Consider the following 21,971-nt stretch of genomic DNA (forward strand, 5'->3'; position numbering starts at 1 on the left):
TATACAATGTTCTGAAATGTGTTTCAAATAAGAAACAGTTTTCAGTTATCAGAGGAATCATTTAAAAGCGATATGATTCAAATAAAAATTCAAGCTCTAATACATCAAAGTATCTACTGAGCTAAACATTATTACTTACTAAAAATATAAGACCATATATCAGAAAAAAATGTTAAAATGTAAACATCTGATTTCTTATTATTTTCTCTCCTTGGAAAAAAAATTTAAAAAAATTTTAATGTCCAAAGTAATTAAATTATTTTATAATTAATCATTAATATCTATATCTATATATATGTATTGAGTTATCCCAGGTTCAAAAGTTTTATCAGATCTCTCTCTTATATTATCTTTTTACATACTGCTGAAAAAGGGACAGGCAAGGCTAGGTAGGGAGAGATAGGTAGGGGGCCATAGGATCAGGCTCACAAAATTCAAAATGTGGGAGATGAAAGGAAACCAGAGAAAGGGAACAAACTAGACCATCCTGTCCTAGGTGTCAGAGGTGAGGTCTTGTTTTAACAGCCACTTGAGAGCAACCAAAATTACCAGACCCTAAAAAAGAAGTAAGCCATTGAAGGTATTATCACTAGTCCTTACTCAATGGTGCTATCAACAGAGATGTTAAAAAGATTTAAGTTCCTTGGTTAGCTTTCTATAAAAGACCACCCCTAAAAGCCCTCAGTGGTAACCCTATTGGGACCCCTCTCACTTCTGAGATCTTTTTCTGTATCTTGCTTAATAAATGTCTATCGCTTTACTCTCTCCTTTGTCCGCAAGATTCATTCTTCGACTCCATGGGACAAGAACCTAGCTCTCCCGCATCACTGCTATGGCCTCCAACCAATAATAGCCCAGGAAGCAAGAGCTTCACAAGGTAAGACCCAAACCATGACTTTTACCCTTTCAATATCTCACAGAGAATGTTACTTATTAGGCTTATTTGAGCTTTCCCTACCTTCAGGCAAATGTCAGTTAATGAATTTGATTCTCAATGGATTTTAGTGGGTGACAAAATTTGTAAACCTCTTTTAATATTTTGGAACCCAAATGAGTTTAACACCTTATAATTCCCAAGATAGTAACCTGTTTGTTGTTAGAAGATGCTAGTCTGGGAGCACCTGGGTGGCTCAGTCTGTCAACTGTCTATCTTTGGCTCAGGTCCTGGGATACAGTCCTGAGTCAGGCTTTCTGCTCAGCAGGGAGTCTGTTTCTCCCTCTCCCTCTGCCGCTCCCCCCACCCCGCTAGTGCTCCCGCGTGCTCTCGCTCTCAAATAAATAAATAAATAAATAAATATCTTTTAAAAAAATTTTAAAAAGAACATGCTAGTCTGTTTTTTTTTTACATTGCTCCTTTGAATTCATCATTAAGAAACCTATTAATATTTTTTTATACTTCACTCATATTCCACATTCTTTGGTCTAAATGATTTCATTTGAGACAGAGCTTCTTCTTCCTAATGGAAATAATCATGAACTATGTCACTAATCAAATGCACTTGTCTTGCAGTTAATGACTTATTTTGCAATTATGATGACAAATGTAGTATTTCACAATAACCTTTACCCTTTTTTTCCAGGCTTTAAAACCTTTCATCACCCTGACATGGTTCTGAAATGTGGAAACTTATTCGTATTCATAAAGATATGAATTCAAAGGGCAGGCAGAATATAGGCCTTGATAAACACTAGTTAGCTGGGGGATAAAAAGGGTACTTTCATCTTATGGAATATTGTACCTTATCAGTTGCCATTAATATTAATGAAATTAGAAGAAATCTAGACCAAGTTAGAATTATAATTATGTACATTTCTATCAAGTACGGTAGCTAATAAAACAATATTAGCATTACAGAAAAGTAAATATTGTTTTAAAAATATGAATTTAGAACAAATGCTTTGTAAGCCCATTCCTTTGAGAAAAATCTATATTATGAAATTTAATTCCTGTTAGATGAATGCTAACTATGCAAAAGGAAAGATCACCCACTTAGACAAGGAGGACTATGGAAACACAAAATACATTTACTACCAAGATTGTTGTTTGGTTAAAATAATGCCTTGATAATAGTTCTCTAGTACCTTCCTTACTTTATAAATGTTAAAGTCATATTCCACAAAGTTATGTTTCTATTCTTATCACGAAAACACAGTTTCACAACATAATAAAAGAAATAACAAAATTTATAAAGTATTATATCTTCCTATAATTCAATTTTCATATCATTAGCCATTTATTTTCAGTTACAAGAAGAAACATCAACTAGCTTAAAAATGAGCATGGAGTTCACATAAATGAAAGGTTGTTGAAAATTTCCAATAAAGTTTTAAGATTAGTCTGACATTGTGAACTCACTTGGAACTACAGGACTTTCAAGGTAGTCAGTAAATTGAGACAACAGTAATAATGTAGTGGAAGTGACAGATAATAGAAATAAAAATGTAAGAATGGATTCCAAAACTTGGTAAAATCTACTGATGTATAATTTTATTTAGTGGGTTCTTAAAAATAGGAATAGTTAAATAAGAAAACAGAATTATTGGGGAAAAAACAATTTCACAACAATCATAGACCTAATTGCATTTCATGGGTTTTTTTTTTTTGCATTTCATGTTATAAGCATTTTTTTTGTAATAGGTAATCATATCACCTTACCTTCCCTGATAAAATTTACGTGCATTTTTAAAAGAAACATTTGCATGAAAATATTCCTAATGACTTATTAATTACATTTGGAATTAAGAAATCTCTCAAGAATACCTGGAAATTTGAATTCCAGAAAATGTAATGTTAAATATTTGTCAATTACCTTTCTTGGATGCTTCAAAACTGTCATAGAGGTTTATCTTCTGGGTGTCATAAGTCAGGGTGGTATTGGGCAACAACGTTCTATTTCTGTTGATTGTATTCACGGCAAATCTGAATGCAAGTTCTTCAGCTCCCATTGGCCCAGATTCCACATATTCAAAAATGCCCCCTGGCAAAAAGAAAGAATAATCATACAGTTCTTAGAAGATAGAGAAAATGTATAGTTTTCTTTACTTTTATGTACATGTGCATTTGTGTGTGTGTGTGCGCACACATATGTATGTGTGATTTGCTTAAGTACATGGAGTTTGTGCTTACTTTTTCTATGAACTTGAATATTCGAGATGTGCCCTTCTAGATAAATCCATATCGTAAAAATTTCTTTGCTATTGTTACCATAATTTAACATGATTTAAATATGATTTTGCTTTTTTTCTTTTAGTAATTCCTTCTTTTAGAGCCTTGGTATATATAGATCTTGCCTTAAGTACCGAGCATTATCCCTCAAACTTTTGCACAGTTCCAGAATAATCAATCCTCTATACTGATACAAAGCTATGAAGTTAAGCATCAGGGAAATTATATTAAATTTGTCTCTATTAATTGAGAAATCAGAAATCTCTAGCATAATTTCTACGGCACTTATTGTGTTAAAAGCCCAAAATACAAATTCACTTGCAAATTCTAACAAATGAGCTTGCAAGAAAAGACAGCAAAGTAGCCATTTCTCTATTTGTTCTACTCTCAGTTTTTTTTTTTTAGAAGATACTTGGACATTTGTGAAAGATAACTTTCCCAAACAGTGCAAATCCCTTAATCAGTGAATAACAAGGAAGCATATAATTTAGGCCATAAAATGTAGAGTACAATTCAAAAACATGTCCTTTCCATCTGTCACTTTTACCAATTATGTCTTAGTTCAGTTTCCTCATTCTTGTCCCAGCCTTGCTTCTTCTTAATATTCTCTCTATTCAGTTCTGAGTGACCTATGGGACCTTTGCTTCCAACGGAATCTTTTCTTTATTGTTACTCTGGTAAATGGAATGAAAGTGGAAGCATCTGATATTTGACACTGTCCAACCTCTGTCTTTGGAAAACTAGTACTACTTTAACAATAGAGAGCATTTATCTTTTTCCCTTTCAGATTTCATTCCATGTACTCTCAGCACAGTCATTCACAAATTAAACTCCCTTGAATAAGCCATTTCCACAGTTTGCAATTCATACCTCATCTAAAGTCTTCTGACACATAAATGTCAGGTGACTATACAATCAGCAAACTACCTATTCTAAATTAGTAAGAAGCCATGGTATGGGGCGCCTGGGTGGCTCAGTTGGTTAAGCGACTGCCTTCGGCTCAGGTCATGATCCTGGAGTCCCGGGATCGAGTCCCGCATCGGGCTCCCTGCTCAGCAGGGAGTCTGCTTCTCCCTCTGACCCTCCTCCCTCTCATGCTCTCTCTATCTCATTCTCTCTCTCAAATAAATAAATAAAATCTTTTAAAAAAAAAGAATCCATGGTATGGTAACAATTTTAAATTAGTAAGAAGCCATGGTATGGTAACAATTTTAAATTAGTAAGAAGCCATGGTATGGTAGTAATTCCTCTAAATATGAGGAATTAGGACTCAAGAAAATACCACAGTACTCAGACAAATTTATATTCAGGAAGAATTAGAAAATTTGTTATTTGACACCATATTAGTTTGAAATATTTCTCTTATTCTTTCATCTAAATTGATGGTATAATTACCAGAGCAAGCAACTTATTGTGAAATAGTACTTTGAATACATTTAAAATCTTTGGAGACTTAGGCTAAGCAGAACAATAAATATTTACATGTCTAATTGGTATCAAGAACCAAATTAGATGTCTTGTATATATGGAGGAGAATAGTGGTATGAGCCTAGCCTCTGAAGCCAAACTGGGTTTACATTCTGTATCTGCCATTTGCCATCCACGTAAATTTGGTCAGTTGCTTAAATCCTCAGTCTAAATTTCTTCATCTCTAAAAAAAGGATGATAATGAAGATGACTACACAGAGTTGTTATAAAAATTAAATGTTATCTCATAATAAAGCACTTAGATCGGTGGCTACCATAGAGTAAGAACCCCATAAGTGTTCTAAGGTTTCAGTGAATCTTCAAAGTAATCACAAGTAGTAGTGTTTTATAGGAAAGAGCTCTCTTGGCCAAAGATCATATAACTGTCAAATGATAGAGCCAACATTACAATCTGTTCATGCAAAAACTTCAAAGCCCTTGCTTATTCTACTACAAACTAGTATTTTTCTTCAAAGTTTCATTCAGGTAAAATACACAAAACCTCCTAAAGGCGAGACATAATGACTTTAATAATAATATGTAATTAGAAATGTAAGATCCTACATATGGAACAGAAAAATAATTGAGCAATTATAAAGTACTTCTTAAAGTTAATTAGAAATAAAGAGTCAATTATAGAAATACAAACCTGAAGTTGTTTCTTAATGGCAAAATAAAATGAAAAACTAATCTTCTACTTTCCTCAGTTCAAATTAGAGTTTCTATGTGATATAAATACAAAAGAAGGATACAAAAATGATCAATATTTGATGATAGTGGGTTAAAATATTCCTATTCTTTTTTTTTTTAAAGATTTTATTTATTTATCATGAGAGAGAGAGAGAGAGAGAGAGGCAGAGGGAGAAGCAGACTTCCCGCAGGGCAGGGAGCCCGATGCGGGACTCGATCCCAGGATCATGACCTGAGCTGAAGGCAGACGCTTAACCATCTGAGCCACCCAGGCGCCCCTAAAATATTCCTATTCTTTATCTCTCTTGAAAATAAATAATTCAAATTCAAGTTTACATATTTATTACTGGTTTGAATATTTAAGGAAATCTTTGTAATTCCTCAAGATAACACATATTTATCTTAGTAAAATAAATAATTAATTTTTATTGATCCAAAGCCAGAATTTAAAATTTTGTATATAAAAATCAAAAATGTCCAGATAATGCAAGTTTTCAAGGCACAATATCTTCTATAACACCTTTCAGCCATGTTAACTCAAAAAAAAAAAAAAGAAAGAAAGAAAGAAAAAAAGAAAAAGAAAAAGAAAAAGAAAAAGAGAGATCACTACTCCTGATTTGTGGAGGGCAAGTATGGACAGGGAGGTAAAAGAATTTAGTAAAGAATTACTTTCCAAAAAATATTGGGTGGGTGCCTTAAGCTTACCTGGGAAACAAACAGAGCTTTTGTAATTCTGTTTAAAATTTTGGAAAGTTTAGTAACATCTAACATAGTAATTGATCAAAGAAGAAAAAAGTACAATCACCATATTAGATGGTATAAAGACACCTGATAGATATCACTAATTATTCTTGATTAAGAAAATATTTTTAGAAAAAATAATGGAGTCATAATGAAACTTTACTAAGATAAAAATCACATATTAGGGGCGCCTGGGTGGCTCAGTCGTTAAGCGTCTGCCTTCGGCTCAGGTCATGATCCCAGGGTCTTGGGATCGAGTCCCACATCGGGCTTCTTGCTCAGTGGGGAGCCTGCTTCTCCCTCTGCCGCTCCCTGCCACTCTGCCTACTTGTGATTCCTCTCTCTCTGTGTCAAATAAATAAATAAAATCTTAAAAAAAAATCACATATTGATAGTAAATGTTATATTTAAGAGTAAAATAGAAAGGAAGTCCCAGTAATGTCAGGAAAAAGATAAGAATGACTACAATATCCACTTTTACTACTATTCTGGAAATTTTAATAAATGTAATTAGAAATAAAAATTACTTATTAAAACATAGAGTTTCATTTTTACTTCATTATATATATAGGAGAGACACAAATATCTTTTGCCAATGGTGTTTAATCATAACAATGAAAATAACAAAATTGAGAGAATTTATCACGAATAAACCTCCACTAAAACAAATATTAAACAAATGAGTTCTTTAGGCAGAGGAGAAATTATTCCAGAGGGAACCACCACACTGCTTAAATGTATGAGTATAAAGAAAGGGTAAATATGTGTGTGAATATCAATAAATTTTAACTGAACGAGCAAGAACAGTAACATCTTATGAAGTCTGTAATGTGTTTAAATCAAAGTATATTCTAATAACAACACAAAAGTTGAAGAAAGCATAAATAAAATTAAAGAATGTTAATGTTCTAGCAATATTGGTAGGAAGGTAATGATAATTATTCTAGACTGTAATAAATAATGCAACAATGCATATTTAAATTCCTAAGATAAAGACAAAAATAATGAAATAGCATATGATCAAAAATTTAACAGAGGAAGGGTGGCATAATAAAAATAGTTTATTTGTTCAAAAAGAATGAGAAACATAAGTAAAATAGAGAAAACACTAAAAGAACTAGTGGTATAAGTGATCTAAAACAAAGGTATCAGTAATTATATTAAAGGTAAATGAAACAGGTTCACATTTTAAAGTTTAAGATTACCCAACAGGATAAAAAGGCACAAAACTGTAAGCTACCTGCAAGAGAAATAGTGAAAAATAAGGAAAAAGGCAGAGACTTGTTCTAAAACCACACTAGCCAAATAAAAGCTAGTGAAGCTATTCCAATGCTAGATAAAGTAGACTTGAAGGGAATAAAGGGTGTATATCATAATGATAAAGAAGTCAATACACAAGAATGATAAAATTCAGACTCAACATACACTAATAATAATAATAAAAAACAGGGGCGCCTGGGTGGCTCAGTCGTTAAGCGTCTGCCTTCGGCTCGGGTCATGATCCCGGGGTCCTGGGATCGAGCCCCGCATCGGGCTCCCTGCTCGGCGGGGAGCCTGCTTCTCCCTCTCCCGCTCCCCCTGCTTGTGTTCCCTCTCTCGCTGTGTCTCTGTCAAATAAATAAATAAAATCTTGAAAAAAAAAAAAAAAAAAAAAAAAAAAAAAAATAATAAAAAACAAACCCTCCAACATATTGACAGAATTGGAGGAGATACAGATCATAGTGGGAAACATTAAAACACCACTCTCAGTAGCTCATAGAAGAAGCAGACAAAAAAAAATCAGTTAAAATTTAGACGAAATAAATATATTTGACCTAATTAACAAGGATGAAACACAGTACCTCAAAATGACAAAATATTTTTTTTCTTTTCAAGTGTATCTTTACCAAAATTGATCATAAGCTAGGCCATATCCTAAATCTCAACACATTTAAAAGGATTAAATTAATTCAGAGCATATTCCCTCACCAAAGTGATATTAAACTAGAAATAAATAAAAAGATAACTTGGAAATCCCAAATTTAGAAATTAAAGAATATATGCCTAAGTATTCCATGGGTCAAGAATGAAATCACAATGGAAATTACAAAATTGGGGAACAAAATAAAACTGAAAATTTGGCACTTAAAACTTGTAGAATACAACTAAGTCCATGCTTAAAAGAAAATTTAAGACTAAAATCAAAATTAAAATAAAAAAAATAGAAGACTAAATTTCAATGATCTAAGATTCCATCTCATATAGCTAGGAAAGAAAAAAGAACAAATCAAATCCAAAGGAAATAGAAGAAAAAAATAATAAAGATCAGAGCAGAAATAAATAAAATAATAAATAAAATACCATAGAAAACACACACACAAAGCCAAACTTTGGTTATTTGAAATATTATCAAAATGTATAAAACTTTAACAAGTCTAATCAAGAATAAGAAGATAGAACTTACAAAAAAAAAAGTTACACACCAACTCCTCATGAACATATAGATGCAAAAATCCTAAATAAAATACAGCAAATTGAATCTAGCAATGTATAAAGACAATAATACATCAAAACCAAATGGGTATGGAGGTTCCTCTAAAAGTTAAAAATGGAACTACCCTAGGATCCAGCAATTGCACTATTAGGTATTTACCCAAAGAATACAAAAATATTAATGCAAAGGGATACATGTACCCCCATATTCATGGCAGCATTATTTATAATAGCCAAATTATGGAAACAGCCCAAGTATCCACTGACTAATGAATGGATAAAGAAGATGTGATATATGTATTCAATGGAATATTAACCATAAAAAATAATGAAATCTTGCCATTCACAATGATATGGATAGAGTTAGAGAATATTATGCTAAGGGAAATAAGTCAGTCAAGGAAGACAAATACCATATGATGTCATTGATATGTGGAATTTAAGAAACAAAACAAACAAGCAAAGGGACAAAAGAAGAGAGAGAGGTAAACCAAGAAACAGACTCTTAACTATAGAGAACTGATGGTTACCACAGGGCAGATGGGTGGGGGGAAGGGTGAAATAGGTGATGGGGATTCAGGAGTACACTTGTGATGAGCACCAGGTGGTCTGTGAAAGTGTTGAATCACTACATTGTACACCTGAAACTGCACTGTATGTTAACTAACTGAAATCTAAATAAAAATTTAAAAAGAAAAAAATAGGTTTATTTTAGGAATTCAAGATTGCTTAACATTTAAAAATAATTCTATATAGTTTAAAATATTAACAGAAAATGGAGAAAACTGAGCAGTCCTTTTGACAGTTATGACAGTATCATTGATAAATTTCAACTTCAAATCATGATTAAAAACTCTGAGCAATTTAGGGGCGCCTGGGTGGCTCAGTCTTTAAGTGTCTGTCTTCGGCTCAGGTCATGATCCCAGGGTCCTGGAATCGAGCCCTGCATCGGGCTCCCTGCTCCACGGGAGTGCTGCTTCTCCCACTCCCCCTGCTTGTGTTCTCTCTCTTTCTGTGTCTCTGTCTGTCAAATAAATAAATAAAATCTTTAAAAAAAAAGACTCTGAGCAATTTAGGAGTAGAAGAAAACTTGAAAGCAGATACAGAGTATCTATAAATAACCTACATCAAACATCATACTTACTGGTATGATGTTGAAATCTTTCCTCTTAAAACTGGTAATGACATAAAGGAGCTTACTATGACCACTTTTATTTAGCATTGCAGTGAAGGTCCTCTTTAGTGCAATGAGTAATGAAACTAAAATAAATAAATATAATAAGGTTTGAAAGGGAAGAAACAAAATTATGGTTATTCTCAGACGAAATGATTATATATGTAGAAAAATAATACAGATAAATCATTAGAATTAAAAGAATGGATTTAGCAAGATTTCATTGGATATTAAGATCAATGTACAAAAATAAATGGTATTTCTACACATCAACAACAAACCAAAATAAAAAAAATTATAAAGTATAATTTTCAATAGCATCAAAAACCTTGAGATACTCTGAAATATAACAAAGGATGTGCAAAATATTGTGGTGAAAACTATAAAATATTATTGAGAGAAAATAAGAACTAACTAAACATTTATGAAATAAAGAACTCAAGATTTTAAAGATGTTAATTCTCCACAAATTGATCTATAGTTTAGTACAATCCCAGTCAAAACCACAGCAGACTAAAATACATACAGAAATGCAAAGGGCCTAAAATAGTAAAAGCAATCTTAAGAGAAACAAAAGCTGGAGGACTTACACTACCATATTTCAAGAATTGTAATAATTAATTCAATTATAAATTACTCAATTTTGGTATTAGTATAAAAGTAGACTAATAGAGGGGCGCCTGGGTAGTTCAGTCAGTTGTGTCCAACTCTTGATTTTGGAGTAGGTCATGGTCTCAGAGTGGTGAGATCGAGCCCTGCATAGGGCTTGGAGCTGAGCATGGAGCCTGGTTAAGAGTCTCTCTCTTCTGGGTGCCTGGGTGGCTCAGTCGTTAAGCATCTGCCTTGGGCTCAGGTCATGGTCCCAGGGTCCTGGGATCAAGTCCCGCATCGGGCTCCCTGCTCGGCGGGAAGCCTGCTTCTCCCTCTCCCACTCCCCCTGCTTGTATTCCCTCTCTCGCTGTGTCACTCTCTCAAATAAATTAATAAAATATTAAAAAAAAAAAGATTCACTCTCTTCCTCTCCCACTGCCCCTTCCATCCCTGCTCATGCTCTTTCTCTCTTAAAAAACAGAAAACAACAACAAAAAATACATAAATAGGGCGCCTGGGTGGCTCAGATGGTTGAGCGTCTGCCTTTGGCTCAGGTCATGATCTCGGGGTCCTGGGATCGAGTCCCGCATCGGGCTCCCTGCTCCTTGGGAGCCTGTTTCTCCCTCTGCCTTTCTCTCTCGCTCTGTCTCTCATGAATAAAAAAAAAAAAAAAAATCTAAAAAAAAAAAAAAAAAAAATACATAAATAGAACAGAACATACAGTCCATAAACAGACTTTCACCTACATAGTCACTGACATATAAGTGATAATATTATAGTGTCAAAGAAAAAGAACTGTATTTTCAATAAATGTGTCTGGATCAATTCAATAATCACACCTTAAAAAGTAATTTCAATCACATGGCTAAATGTGAAATTTAAACAATAATGTTGTTAAAAGAAAAGCAGGCTAGGAAAAGATTTCTTAAAAAAAAAAAAAAGACGGGCGCCTGGGTGGCTCAGTTGGTTAAGCGACTGCCTTCAGCTCAGGTCATGATCCTGGAGTCCCTGGATCGAGTCCCGCATCGGGCTCCCTGCTCGGCAGGGAGCCTGCTTCTGCCTCTGACCCTCCCCCCTCTCATGTGCTCTCTCTCTCATTCTCTCTGTCTCAAATAAATAAATAAAAAATCTTTAAAAAAAAAAAAAAAAAAAAAAGACAAAAAGTATTAACCGTAAGGTAGAAATGTGATATATCAGACATTAAAATTAAGAATTTCCCAGTTCAATAAAAAATTCAGAGGATGTGGGGGTGTGTGTGTGTGTGTGTGTGTGTGTGTGTAAGAGATTCATCTCTTTAAAATATTCATAAAAAGAAAATGGCAGGCAAATCAATAGAAATGTGGGTAGAAAACTTGAACAATCACTCCCCCCTAAAAAATTCAAAGAGACAATAAACATACGAAAAAGAGTTCAATTTCATAGTAATCTGGACAATAAAAATTAAAATTACAGTTCAAAACAATTTTACATACACTCAAATGATTATAATGAAAAAGACGAGTAGTATCAAGTGTTGTTGAAAATGTGGAGTAAGTAGACCTCCCATACATTGCTGGTCTCTCTGGAAGCTGGTACAACCTACTTTGAAAATTGTGCATCAGAGTCTTCTAACATTGAAAATCCACAAACCCTGTGGCCAAAATTTTACTCCAGGATATATACCCTACAAAAAGTGCATGCATGTTCATCAAAAATCATGTATTCAATAACCACATGTAACAATATAAGATGAATCTCATAAACAAAATACTGAGTGAAAGAAGTCAAACACAAAAAAATACTGCCGTATGAATTCATTTTTCAAAAACTTCAAAAAATAGTGGTGGCAGTAGGGAGGATACATGATGTGCTTCTGAGGTGCTGGTGATGTTCTGTTTTTTAACCTCAGTGCTTGGATATGTATTATTAAGGCTTTACTGTATAATTGTGCCCTTTGGTATATATAGATCATCCTTTAATAAAATATTACTTTAAAAAACTATTGCATAAAAGCATTAAGGCGTTTCTAAGTTTGATAGCACAAGCAGTAAAAATAAAGGCAATATTGCTAAATGTAACTTGAAAGTTTGAAAAATAATCCATAATCAAACACATAAATATGATTAAAGACAAGATATATGAAAGTATATTAACTAAATATAAACATATCATTAAAAAAACAAAAGAGAGGGACGCCTGGGTGGCTCAGTCAGTTAAGCGTCTGTCTTCAGCTCAGGTCATGATCCCAGGGTCCTGGGATCGAGCCCCACATCGGGCTCCCTGCTCAGCAGGGAGTCTGCTTCTCCCTCTCCCTCTGCAGCTCCCCCTGCTTGTGCTTGCTCTCTCTCTCTCAAATAAAAAAATAAAAATCTTAACAAAAGAGTTAGTATCTTCAATATATAAATAATATTAACAATAAAAAATATGATCACTGCAACAGAAAAAATTGGCAATGAATATGAATAGATGATTTATAAGTAATATAGGCAAATAACTAATAAACATATTAAAATGTTCAAAAATAGGAAAGGAAAGACTAAAACAAAGAATTGAATTTTTAGAGATTAAATTTGTTAAGAGAAAAAGCACAGCTGAAAAAAAAAATAAATTGATGAACTTTCTTGAAAACCTTTCTTTAAATCTATCAGGCTTTAAAAACATTGTACACTTAAGTCTGCTAATTCTACTTGTCGGATGTAACCTGAAGAAAAATGTGGGTGATTTAGCTTCAAGGACGTTCACTTTGTTCATAAGAACAATATGATTAGAAATGCTCTAACCATCCAGTGGTAGAAAATTATTTACATAAATTATGGTACATTTAATTAATAAAATAATAGGTATCTAGCCATTTTTAAATTCAATAGAAGTTATTCGATGACAAAAATGCTTTATAAGCAGTTACAATATGTACTTATGCATAACAAAATATTAAGTATGGTTTATTTCAGATGATAGCCATCTGATTTACTTAAATTTTCTTCTTTTCACTTGTTTGTTCATTTTATTTATGTATTTATCTATTTACTTGCTTACTTATTTTGGGGGGAGAGAGAGAGTGAGAGTGGGAAGTGGCAGAGGGAGAGGGAGAGAATCCTAAGCAGTCTTTACACCCAGCCCAGAGCCAGACACGGGGCTCCATTTCATGATCCTGGAATCATGACCCTGAGATCATGACCCCAGCCAAAATCGAGAGTCAGACACTTAACCGACTGAGCCAACCAGGCGATCCTTGTTTGTACATTTTAAATTGTTAACAATGAATCTGTATTAATTTTATACTTTTTAAAAAATGAATAAAATATGTTTGAAAATGAAGCTAGACTATTATTAAGGGGTAGCAGAAAACAGGAGAGTAGCTAGAGGATACTATGAAATCTCAGGGTGTTTATGCATTTGTTTCTTTTATGATGAGAAAGACCACATGTTTATATAATAGGGAGAGAACGATAGAAAGAGAAAGGTAAAAGGCAGAAAAGAAGGTATTACTGATGAAGTCAGGTGGCTCAGGAACCAGAGAAGATCAAATCCAAAGGAAATGGTAGGTAAACCTGGGGAGGAGGACACTTTATTCATTGATGCAAAAGGCAATTACCTGTGATCTGCTGAGGTGAAGTTGGGCAGGACACTAAAAGAATACATATTTTATCTATTTTCTTTGTGAAGTAGAAAATAAGGGCCTATAAATTTGATTCTCTGAGGAAGAAATCAGCTATTTTTTTTCCTAAAAGTATATCTTTGGCTTTAAAAATTGCTAATAAAAAATTGAAAGGCAAAGCATTTTGTCCACTTGTTCATAAGCCTACAAAGGATAATTGTTCACATGATTTTGAACAGGCCTTTTTCTCTTTATATAGCTTGAGAAAAATAATACTCAGTTCGCACTACATACCTCCTATAAAAAGTGCTTCTAGACTTATTAATTTTATTATGAAGTGTCAGAATTGCATGCAGCATTTCATAAGCATATGGTACATGAAGACAGAATTGCTACCCTAAGGAGTTCACAGATCATGTTTCGTGAGTAAAGTACATCCCAAAGTAATAAACACAGAAGAACTATATGATCCTACAGCAGCATCTTAGTAACTTATAATTATGGGCTTTCCTGAGACTTGCACCAAGATTCACCCAATTTCGCATTTTCAAGATCCTAAAGCCTACTTTCTCATTATCATCAAATTCCCTATTCTCTACTGGATACAAGCAACACTTCACCTCTCTCTTATACTTACCTTTGGCTTTTTGGTGAAATTAAAAAAGAAATCAGCTGTGATAATCATTCTCACAGCTTTATTTTTTTTGTTTAGTTGTTTTGTTTTTTGTGTGTGTGTTTTAATTCAGAAAGAGCCACCACATCTCACATAACCTCTATATCAAACAATAAAATGCCTGCAGTTCTTTCTCCAAGCTTATTGTAAAAGTTAATAGTTCTCATCACTCTATAATAAGCTTGATAAAGAAAGAAGAAAAGAAACAGAGGGGAATAGCCTTCCTTTCCACAGGTCTATTTGCCCAACCTTGTTTTGTAGATATGAAAGAACAAATGACAAGGAATCCCTTGTTTACACAAAACTTCAAACACTGAAACTTTCCCCATCACAGAAAAGCAATATTAAGCAAGACCTGAAATAAAAGTTTTATATGAGCTAACTACTGAAGCCTATCCAAATCTTTCTCTTTTAGACCTATTTTAACTACTCCTGAGGATTTTATGACTCATAAACCTGTGACAGATGAGCCAACCAACATCACATCTAACTTCTGAGACTGTTCAAATAGGTCCTTTCTTAAAGTAGGTAAAAATCAGCATTTTACAGATGTTTAATTTAATAAAGAAATCAATGCTATGAGTAACATGTTATTCTCTCAGAAGATATGCTAGTTTTTCTTCCACCAACTGTTATAATCTTATTTTCTATCTAAATAAATGCAAAACATGTTCTCTTCACTTTAATTTTGTACAAATCCTTATCCAAAGGATAAAATCTTCATGCTTCTTTGTAAATATGAAAGGCTATTTTTAAAAATGCCCTAGATATTAAATGGCATTAGGGAATTATTTCTTTTTTTCCTTAGGCAAAATGATGCTATAGTGGTTGCATAAGAAAATACTCTTGTTCTTAGGAGATTCATGATGAAGTGTTTGGGTGTCATAAAAACAAAGATGGAAAAATGTTAATTATTTAATCAAGGTGATAAGTATATGAGCATATATGCTACCATCTGATATTTTCTGTGTATTTTTAAAGTTCATAATAAAAGTTTGGGCAGAGGGAAGAAATAAAACTTCTATACTTACCATTTTTTATTACTGCATGTTTTTAACAGATTTCTCAAAAAGACCATTAAATTAATCTGCAAGCATTTATAAAAATACTGTATACTAAAATTGTGCTATTATTGTAAGTGTAATAGAGAGAGGAGTCTAAGAATGACATAATGAAGAAATCATTTGGTCTACCCATCCTTTGGGTACTTAGATTGCTTCTACTATTACATATGGGTCTCCAGGAATGGCAAATTTGCTGCCATTTAAAGTTTTCTCTTACTTCCTGGGAAAGCTCTAGCACCAAGTTCTTCTCCATATTTATCCATCATCTGCTTCTCTGACCCTTCTAACCATTTGCTCTGATTAAAGATTTTTTTTTTTTTTTTTTTTATTCATGAGAGACAGAGCGAGAGAGAAAGGCAGAGGGAGAAGCAGGCTCCCAAGGAGCAGGGAGCCCGATGCGGGACTCGATCCCAGGACCCTGAGATCATGACCTGAGCCGAAGGCAGACGCTTAACCATCTGAGCCACCCAGGCGCCCCATTTGCTCTGATTAGAATAAACTTAAGTCCAACTTTCATACGGTCATCATCCAGAATTTGAAAACAGATACCATTTTCCTACTGTATTTTTTTTCCAGGTTAAAACTTTCAAATCTTTTGCTTATCACATGAGTATTCTGATCTTTCATTTTTCTAGTTATTTTTTCTCTGAAAATACTCCAGTGTATCCACAGCTCATTGTGGGTCAATTTTTTAACCATATTCCAAATGGGTCCAAGCAAAGCAAAATGCAATGCAGCTGTCAATTTCCTAAACTCATGTTGTATACATAATATAAATAGATTCTTTTTAGAATACAATATCATAATGTTGATTCATCTTAAGCTTATTGTTAAAAATGTCTGTTTCTAATGCACTATTTTTTTTTAGTTTTTCATATATGTCTCTGATAAATATCATCTATTTATTGCTTATCTAATTTTCTAATGAAGACTATTTGGATTCTGATCTTATCAACTCTTTATTAATATTAGTTTTTTCAACATTCTAATGCATCAAGACAAGTTACTAATACTACAGAGATACAGGAAATGTGTTTCTTTTTCTTTTGCCATGTGAATGGTCACATTCAGTTTTGTTTCTATGTCTAAGTCAGTGATAAAAATGATGAGCAAGACACAGTTAAAGACAAAACTTCAGATCCTAACCCCATGGGTACCCCACTGGAGGCTTTTTCTACTATTAAACTACCTAATGATCTTCTTAATTATTCTAGCTAACAGTTAATTGGTCTCCATCATTTCTGCTGGAACATCACTGTAAACCTTTCCACATACTTGACTAAGTTCAGAAATACTACATCTTCCATGCTGTAATAATGCATCTGCACTGGATTTTTCAGACTTCTCCCTACTCTGGCTTTCTTCTGCAACTGAAGTAATATTTCTAAAATGCAACTTCAATCTTGTCATTTAATTCCTTAAGATATTTCAATAACTGCCTAATTTTTAAGCCTCGTGTCATTTACAAAGTTCTCCACAGTCTATCTTCAGCCTCTCTCTCCGGGTTCCTTTCTTGCCATTCCCACATTCCCAGTGCCACAGCGTATTAAACCACCTACCTTTCCCTGAGTGAACCAGAATCAAATGCCACCGTTCCTTCCAAGTGATGTTCCTCTGCCCAGGAACCTAGTTCCTACCACAGATACACAAGCAAACAAGACACACACACACTGACACACACATCTGCAACTTTTTCTCTCCCCTAATATATCATTAGCCTTTGGCATAGTCACTTTTTCTGGGAAGACATTCCTCACTGGCCCCAACCCCCACCTAAGTTGTGTCTCTGATTTGCATTCCCTCGGTTCCAGATCACTTCCAAACATCATAATGTATACTTCTGCACTCTGGAGCTTAAGAAATTTAAATCAATATGAAACATGTTAAATTTGAGCTCACTCTGAAGAATGAAATCTTCTAATAGTCAACATTTACTGAGAGCACACTCTCTATCAGGCATTGTGATAAATATTTTACAAACATTAATAGAAAGTCATCAAAAATGTAATTGAACCATATTTTCTTTAATTAATGTATTTCCCATTGTTATAATATTTTATATTTTAATTCTGAATATAACTCTGACATTTAAGTTGTCTGCATTGTTGAGTCTATGAATTGCTTTGCTCCTTTATGCTCCATGGTCTCTAAGGCAGTTTAATTCTTAGGCCAAATAACTTGCTTTACTGAGTCTATTGTGTTGTGCTTCAGCAAGATCTTGGAGCTGGTTCAGCACCCTAAGTATCTTGCCTTAGGACAGTTACACAGTCAGTAAGTGATGGATGCTGGATTAGGACACAGGAGACCATAATCCAGGCCCCATCTTTTTTTTTTTTTTAAAGATTTTATTTATTTATTTGAGAGAGCAAGAATGAGATAGAGAGAGCATGAGAGGGGGGAGGGTCAGAGGGAGAAGCAGACTCCCTGCTGAGCAGGGAGCCCGATGCAGGACTCGATCCCGGGACTCCAGGATCATGACCTGAGCCGAAGGCAGTCGCCTAACCAACTGAGCCACCCAGGCGCCCCAGGCCCCATCTTTTAATCACTATGCTGTACTGCTTCCTGTTAAGTAATACTGCCACTCTGTTTTCAATCTCTGGTTATTTTCTCAGCAACTTTCCTTTTTCTGAATGGTAAGCACTTTGAAAAAGAGTCTTAAAGTTTTATATTGATATGAAGTATGACTAACATTCTGAAGCTTATTTTGTGTGAATTTGATGGATGCCATCCTAGTGACCTAGGTATATGCAGGTAGAAAATCTCATGTGCACATGGACCTGGTTGACTGACACACCTTGAAAAAAATGAATTAGCAGGTCACAGCTCCCCAAAGGGGGATTGTGTGGGAAGCACATAGTATAAGGCATGAATTTTCCAAGGAGAGAAGTAGTGACCCATCTCTACTGTATACTGAGAGATACCTCCTGTTCTTCCCACTTGCTTTTGAATCCCCTCAGCCATGAAGCAACAGGTAATTCTAATTTAATGAATAGACTGACTCCAGTATTTTGAGCCATATTTCTAGTAACAATAATGTTCTTCACTCTAATGTTACTAAGTCTCATCCAAACATACAAACTAGCAGCTTTGTCAATATTTCAAGTAAACTAAATACTATACAAACATGTGACTAATGAAAATTTTGTCTGTAGAATGTCCTGGAATTTTTTGAAGTTCTAGCACTCTGAAATTCTTCATCTATAAAAGGTATGAAAGCTACTCTTGTATACCTCCCCCTCCTCCATCTATCATATTCCGTGCAACTCAAACTTGTGCTGGGCATTTGGAAAAAGGGAGCTGCTGATGCAGTCTAAAATAAAGAATATCTACCTGTTAGAAGGCATTATATAAACCAAAATCAAGTTGTAGGAAATAATGTCATAGTCCCACTAAACAAAGATTGGTTGTGCTCAGGCATGTAAATGTGCTTTCTTATTATAAAAATAAATAAGCTTTTAACTTTACAAACCTCCTACTGTTTCCAACATATTTTTTGCCAGTGGATAGAAAATAGGGGTTGATTTTTCCTTCTACAAACGGACCCTTGAAATCATAGAGAGAACCATGGAGATACACATTCAAATAATATTACTTTTAAAGCAGATGCACTACATACTGTGAGGAAAATTGGGAAATGGGTACTTAAATGTTAGCAATTTAAGACCTAGAAGGAATGCATACTGATTGGGAAGGCAGATGCTTGAATAATATCAAGATATAAATAGGACAGATCAAACTGAGATAACAGGGAAGGCAGCCACATGAATAATCACCATATAAACAGTATAAATAACACCAACTATTTGAGGCCAAGAGCACACATTTTAATTATATTGATTTTTAAAAAATAGGTCAGCTAAATAAAAAGAAAAGGCAAAAAGTGATTGAATGAGCAAATCCCTTCACAATCCAGACCTCTGTTTTTTTCTTCTGCAAAATATAGGGAATAGGTGAAATGATCTTGAAGATGCAAGAGTCAGAAAATTTTCATAATTCTAAGACGGCTTAAGAACTGCAAAGTAAATTGGGAGCATCACTGATTATGTCAGAATTTAAAATGTGGTTAATTGCCAATCTCCTGCAAATATGGCACACTCTTTAACACCCTAACATTAGTTTCCAACAAATATATAGATTTGAGAAACCATGTGTCCAAATATTACTGAGTTTAATTTGCATGGAGCACTGGGTGTTATACGCAAACAATGAATCATGGAACACTGCATCAAAAACTAATGATGTAATGTATGGTGATTAACATAACATAATAATAAAAAAAATCAATAAAAATATAGATGGAAATACATTTTGAGTTTGCAAAGAGCTATGCAAAGATGTTAGGAGGGTAAATTTCTTAAGTTTTAATCCAGAAAGAGTAATTAAAAGATGGTTAGAAAATTGATATTTTAAAAAATCAGAAATCAATTTAATAGCAATAGTGTAATCCATAAAGCAGCTTAAAAATGTAATTTGAGGGGCGCCTGGGTGGCTCAGTTGGTTAAGCGACTGCCTTCGGCTCAGGTCATGATCCTGGAGTCCCGGGATCGAGTCCCGCATCGGGCTCCCTGCTCGCCAGGGAGTCTGCTTCGTCCTCTGACCCTATCCCCTCTCATGTGTGCTCTCTCTCTCTCATTCTCTCTCTCTCAAATAAATAAATAAAATCTTTAAAAAAAAATGTAATTTGATATTATATACAATAGAATTTATATTACTTATATGGACTATTACTTCAAGAAAGTCTTTTAATTCCCTCTTATATAATTATTTTGCAGAATTTCTTTTAAAACTATTATGCTATTAGTTGGACTATTAACTAATATTTTTTTGTGTGTATTTTTGTGTGTTTATTATTTTGTTTTAACTAAGGAGATAAAGGGAAATAAAAAAAGTAACTGTTTACTTTCACCTCTTTTTAGGCAAGTTTTCTTAAAACCCTTAAAAATATTTTTCTTTAATAATCCAATCAAAAATTGGGCAGACATTTCTCCAAAGAAGACATACAAATGGCCAACAGACACATGAAAAAATACTCAACATCACTGGCACCAAGGAAATACAAATCAAAACCACGATAGATACCACCTCATACAAGTCAGAATGGATAAAATTAACAAGTCAGGAAATGACAGATGTTGGTGAGGATGCAGAGAAAGGGGAACCCTCTTACACTGTTGGTGGGAACACAAGCTAGTGCAGCCACTCTGGAAAACAGTATGAAGGTTCCTCAAAAAGTTGAAAATACAGCTACCCTATCACCCAACAATTGCCCTACTGGGTATTTACCCCAAAGATACAAACATAGTTATCCGAAGGGGCACATGCACGCCAATGTTTATAGCAGCAAAGTCCACAATAGCTAAACTATGGAAAGAGCCCAGATGTCCATCGACAGATGAATGGATAAAGAAGATGTGGTATATATATACACAAAGGAATACTACTCAGCCATCAAAAAAATGAAATCTTGCCATTTGCAATGATGTGGATGGAACTAGAGGGTATAATGCTATGTGAAATAAGTCAATCAGAGAAAGACAATTATCTTATGATCTCACTGATATGTGAAATTTAAGAAACAGAACAGAAGATCATAGGGGAAGAGAGGAAAAAATAAAACAAGACAAAACCAGAGAGGGAGAAATACCGTAAGAGATTCTTAATCATAGGAAACAAATTGAGGGTTGCTGGAAGGGAAGGAGGTGGGGGGATGGGGTAACTAGGTGATAGACAATAAGGAGGGCACCTGATGTAATGAGCACTGGCTATTATATAAGACTGATGAGGGCGACTGGGTGGTTCAGTTGGTTAAGCGACTGCCTTTGGCTCAGGTCATGATCCCGGAGTCCCTGGATCGAGTCCCGCATCGAGCTCCCTGCTTGGCAGGTAGTCTGCTTCTCCCTCTGACCCTCTCCCCTCTCATGTGCTCTCTCTCATTCTCTCTCTCACAAATAAATAAATAAAATCTTAAAAAAAAAAGACTGATGAATCACTGACCTCCAGCTCTGAAACTAATAGCATATTATATATTAATTAATTGAATTTAAATTAAAAAATGAAAAAAACATTTTTAAGATAGAAAAAAAATTTTGTTTGACCTTCTTTTTTTTTAAAGATTTTATTTATTTATTTGAGAGAGAGAATGAGAGAAAGAGAGCACGAGAGAAGAGGGTCAGAGGGAGAAGCAGACCCCCCTCTGTGCAGGGAGCCCGATGTGGGACTCGATCACGGGACTCCGGGATCATGACCTGAGCCGAAGGCAGTCGCTTAACCAACTGAGCCACTCAGGCGCCCTTGTTTGACCTTTTTAACAATTGTAGTATTAATCAGACATAAAGTATTTTGAGATTGCTAAAAAG

General features: G+C 34.3%; 1 protein-coding gene across 2 annotated transcripts in view; it reads right to left on the reverse strand.

Moving 5' to 3' along the window:
- Nucleotides 1-21,971, reverse strand: part of GRIK2 (glutamate ionotropic receptor kainate type subunit 2) — a 666,284-nt gene that overhangs the window by 427,667 nt on the left and 216,646 nt on the right. For both annotated transcript variants that reach the window (XM_021693614.1, XM_021693616.1), the window contains exon 2: nt 2,811-2,978. In XM_021693614.1, coding sequence (XP_021549289.1) covers nt 2,811-2,978 — 168 coding nt within the window. The remainder of the gene's footprint in view (nt 1-2,810; nt 2,979-21,971) is intronic.

This window comes from Neomonachus schauinslandi, chromosome 8 (assembly GCF_002201575.2).
Source record: "Neomonachus schauinslandi chromosome 8, ASM220157v2, whole genome shotgun sequence".
NCBI lineage: Eukaryota > Metazoa > Chordata > Mammalia > Carnivora > Phocidae > Neomonachus > Neomonachus schauinslandi.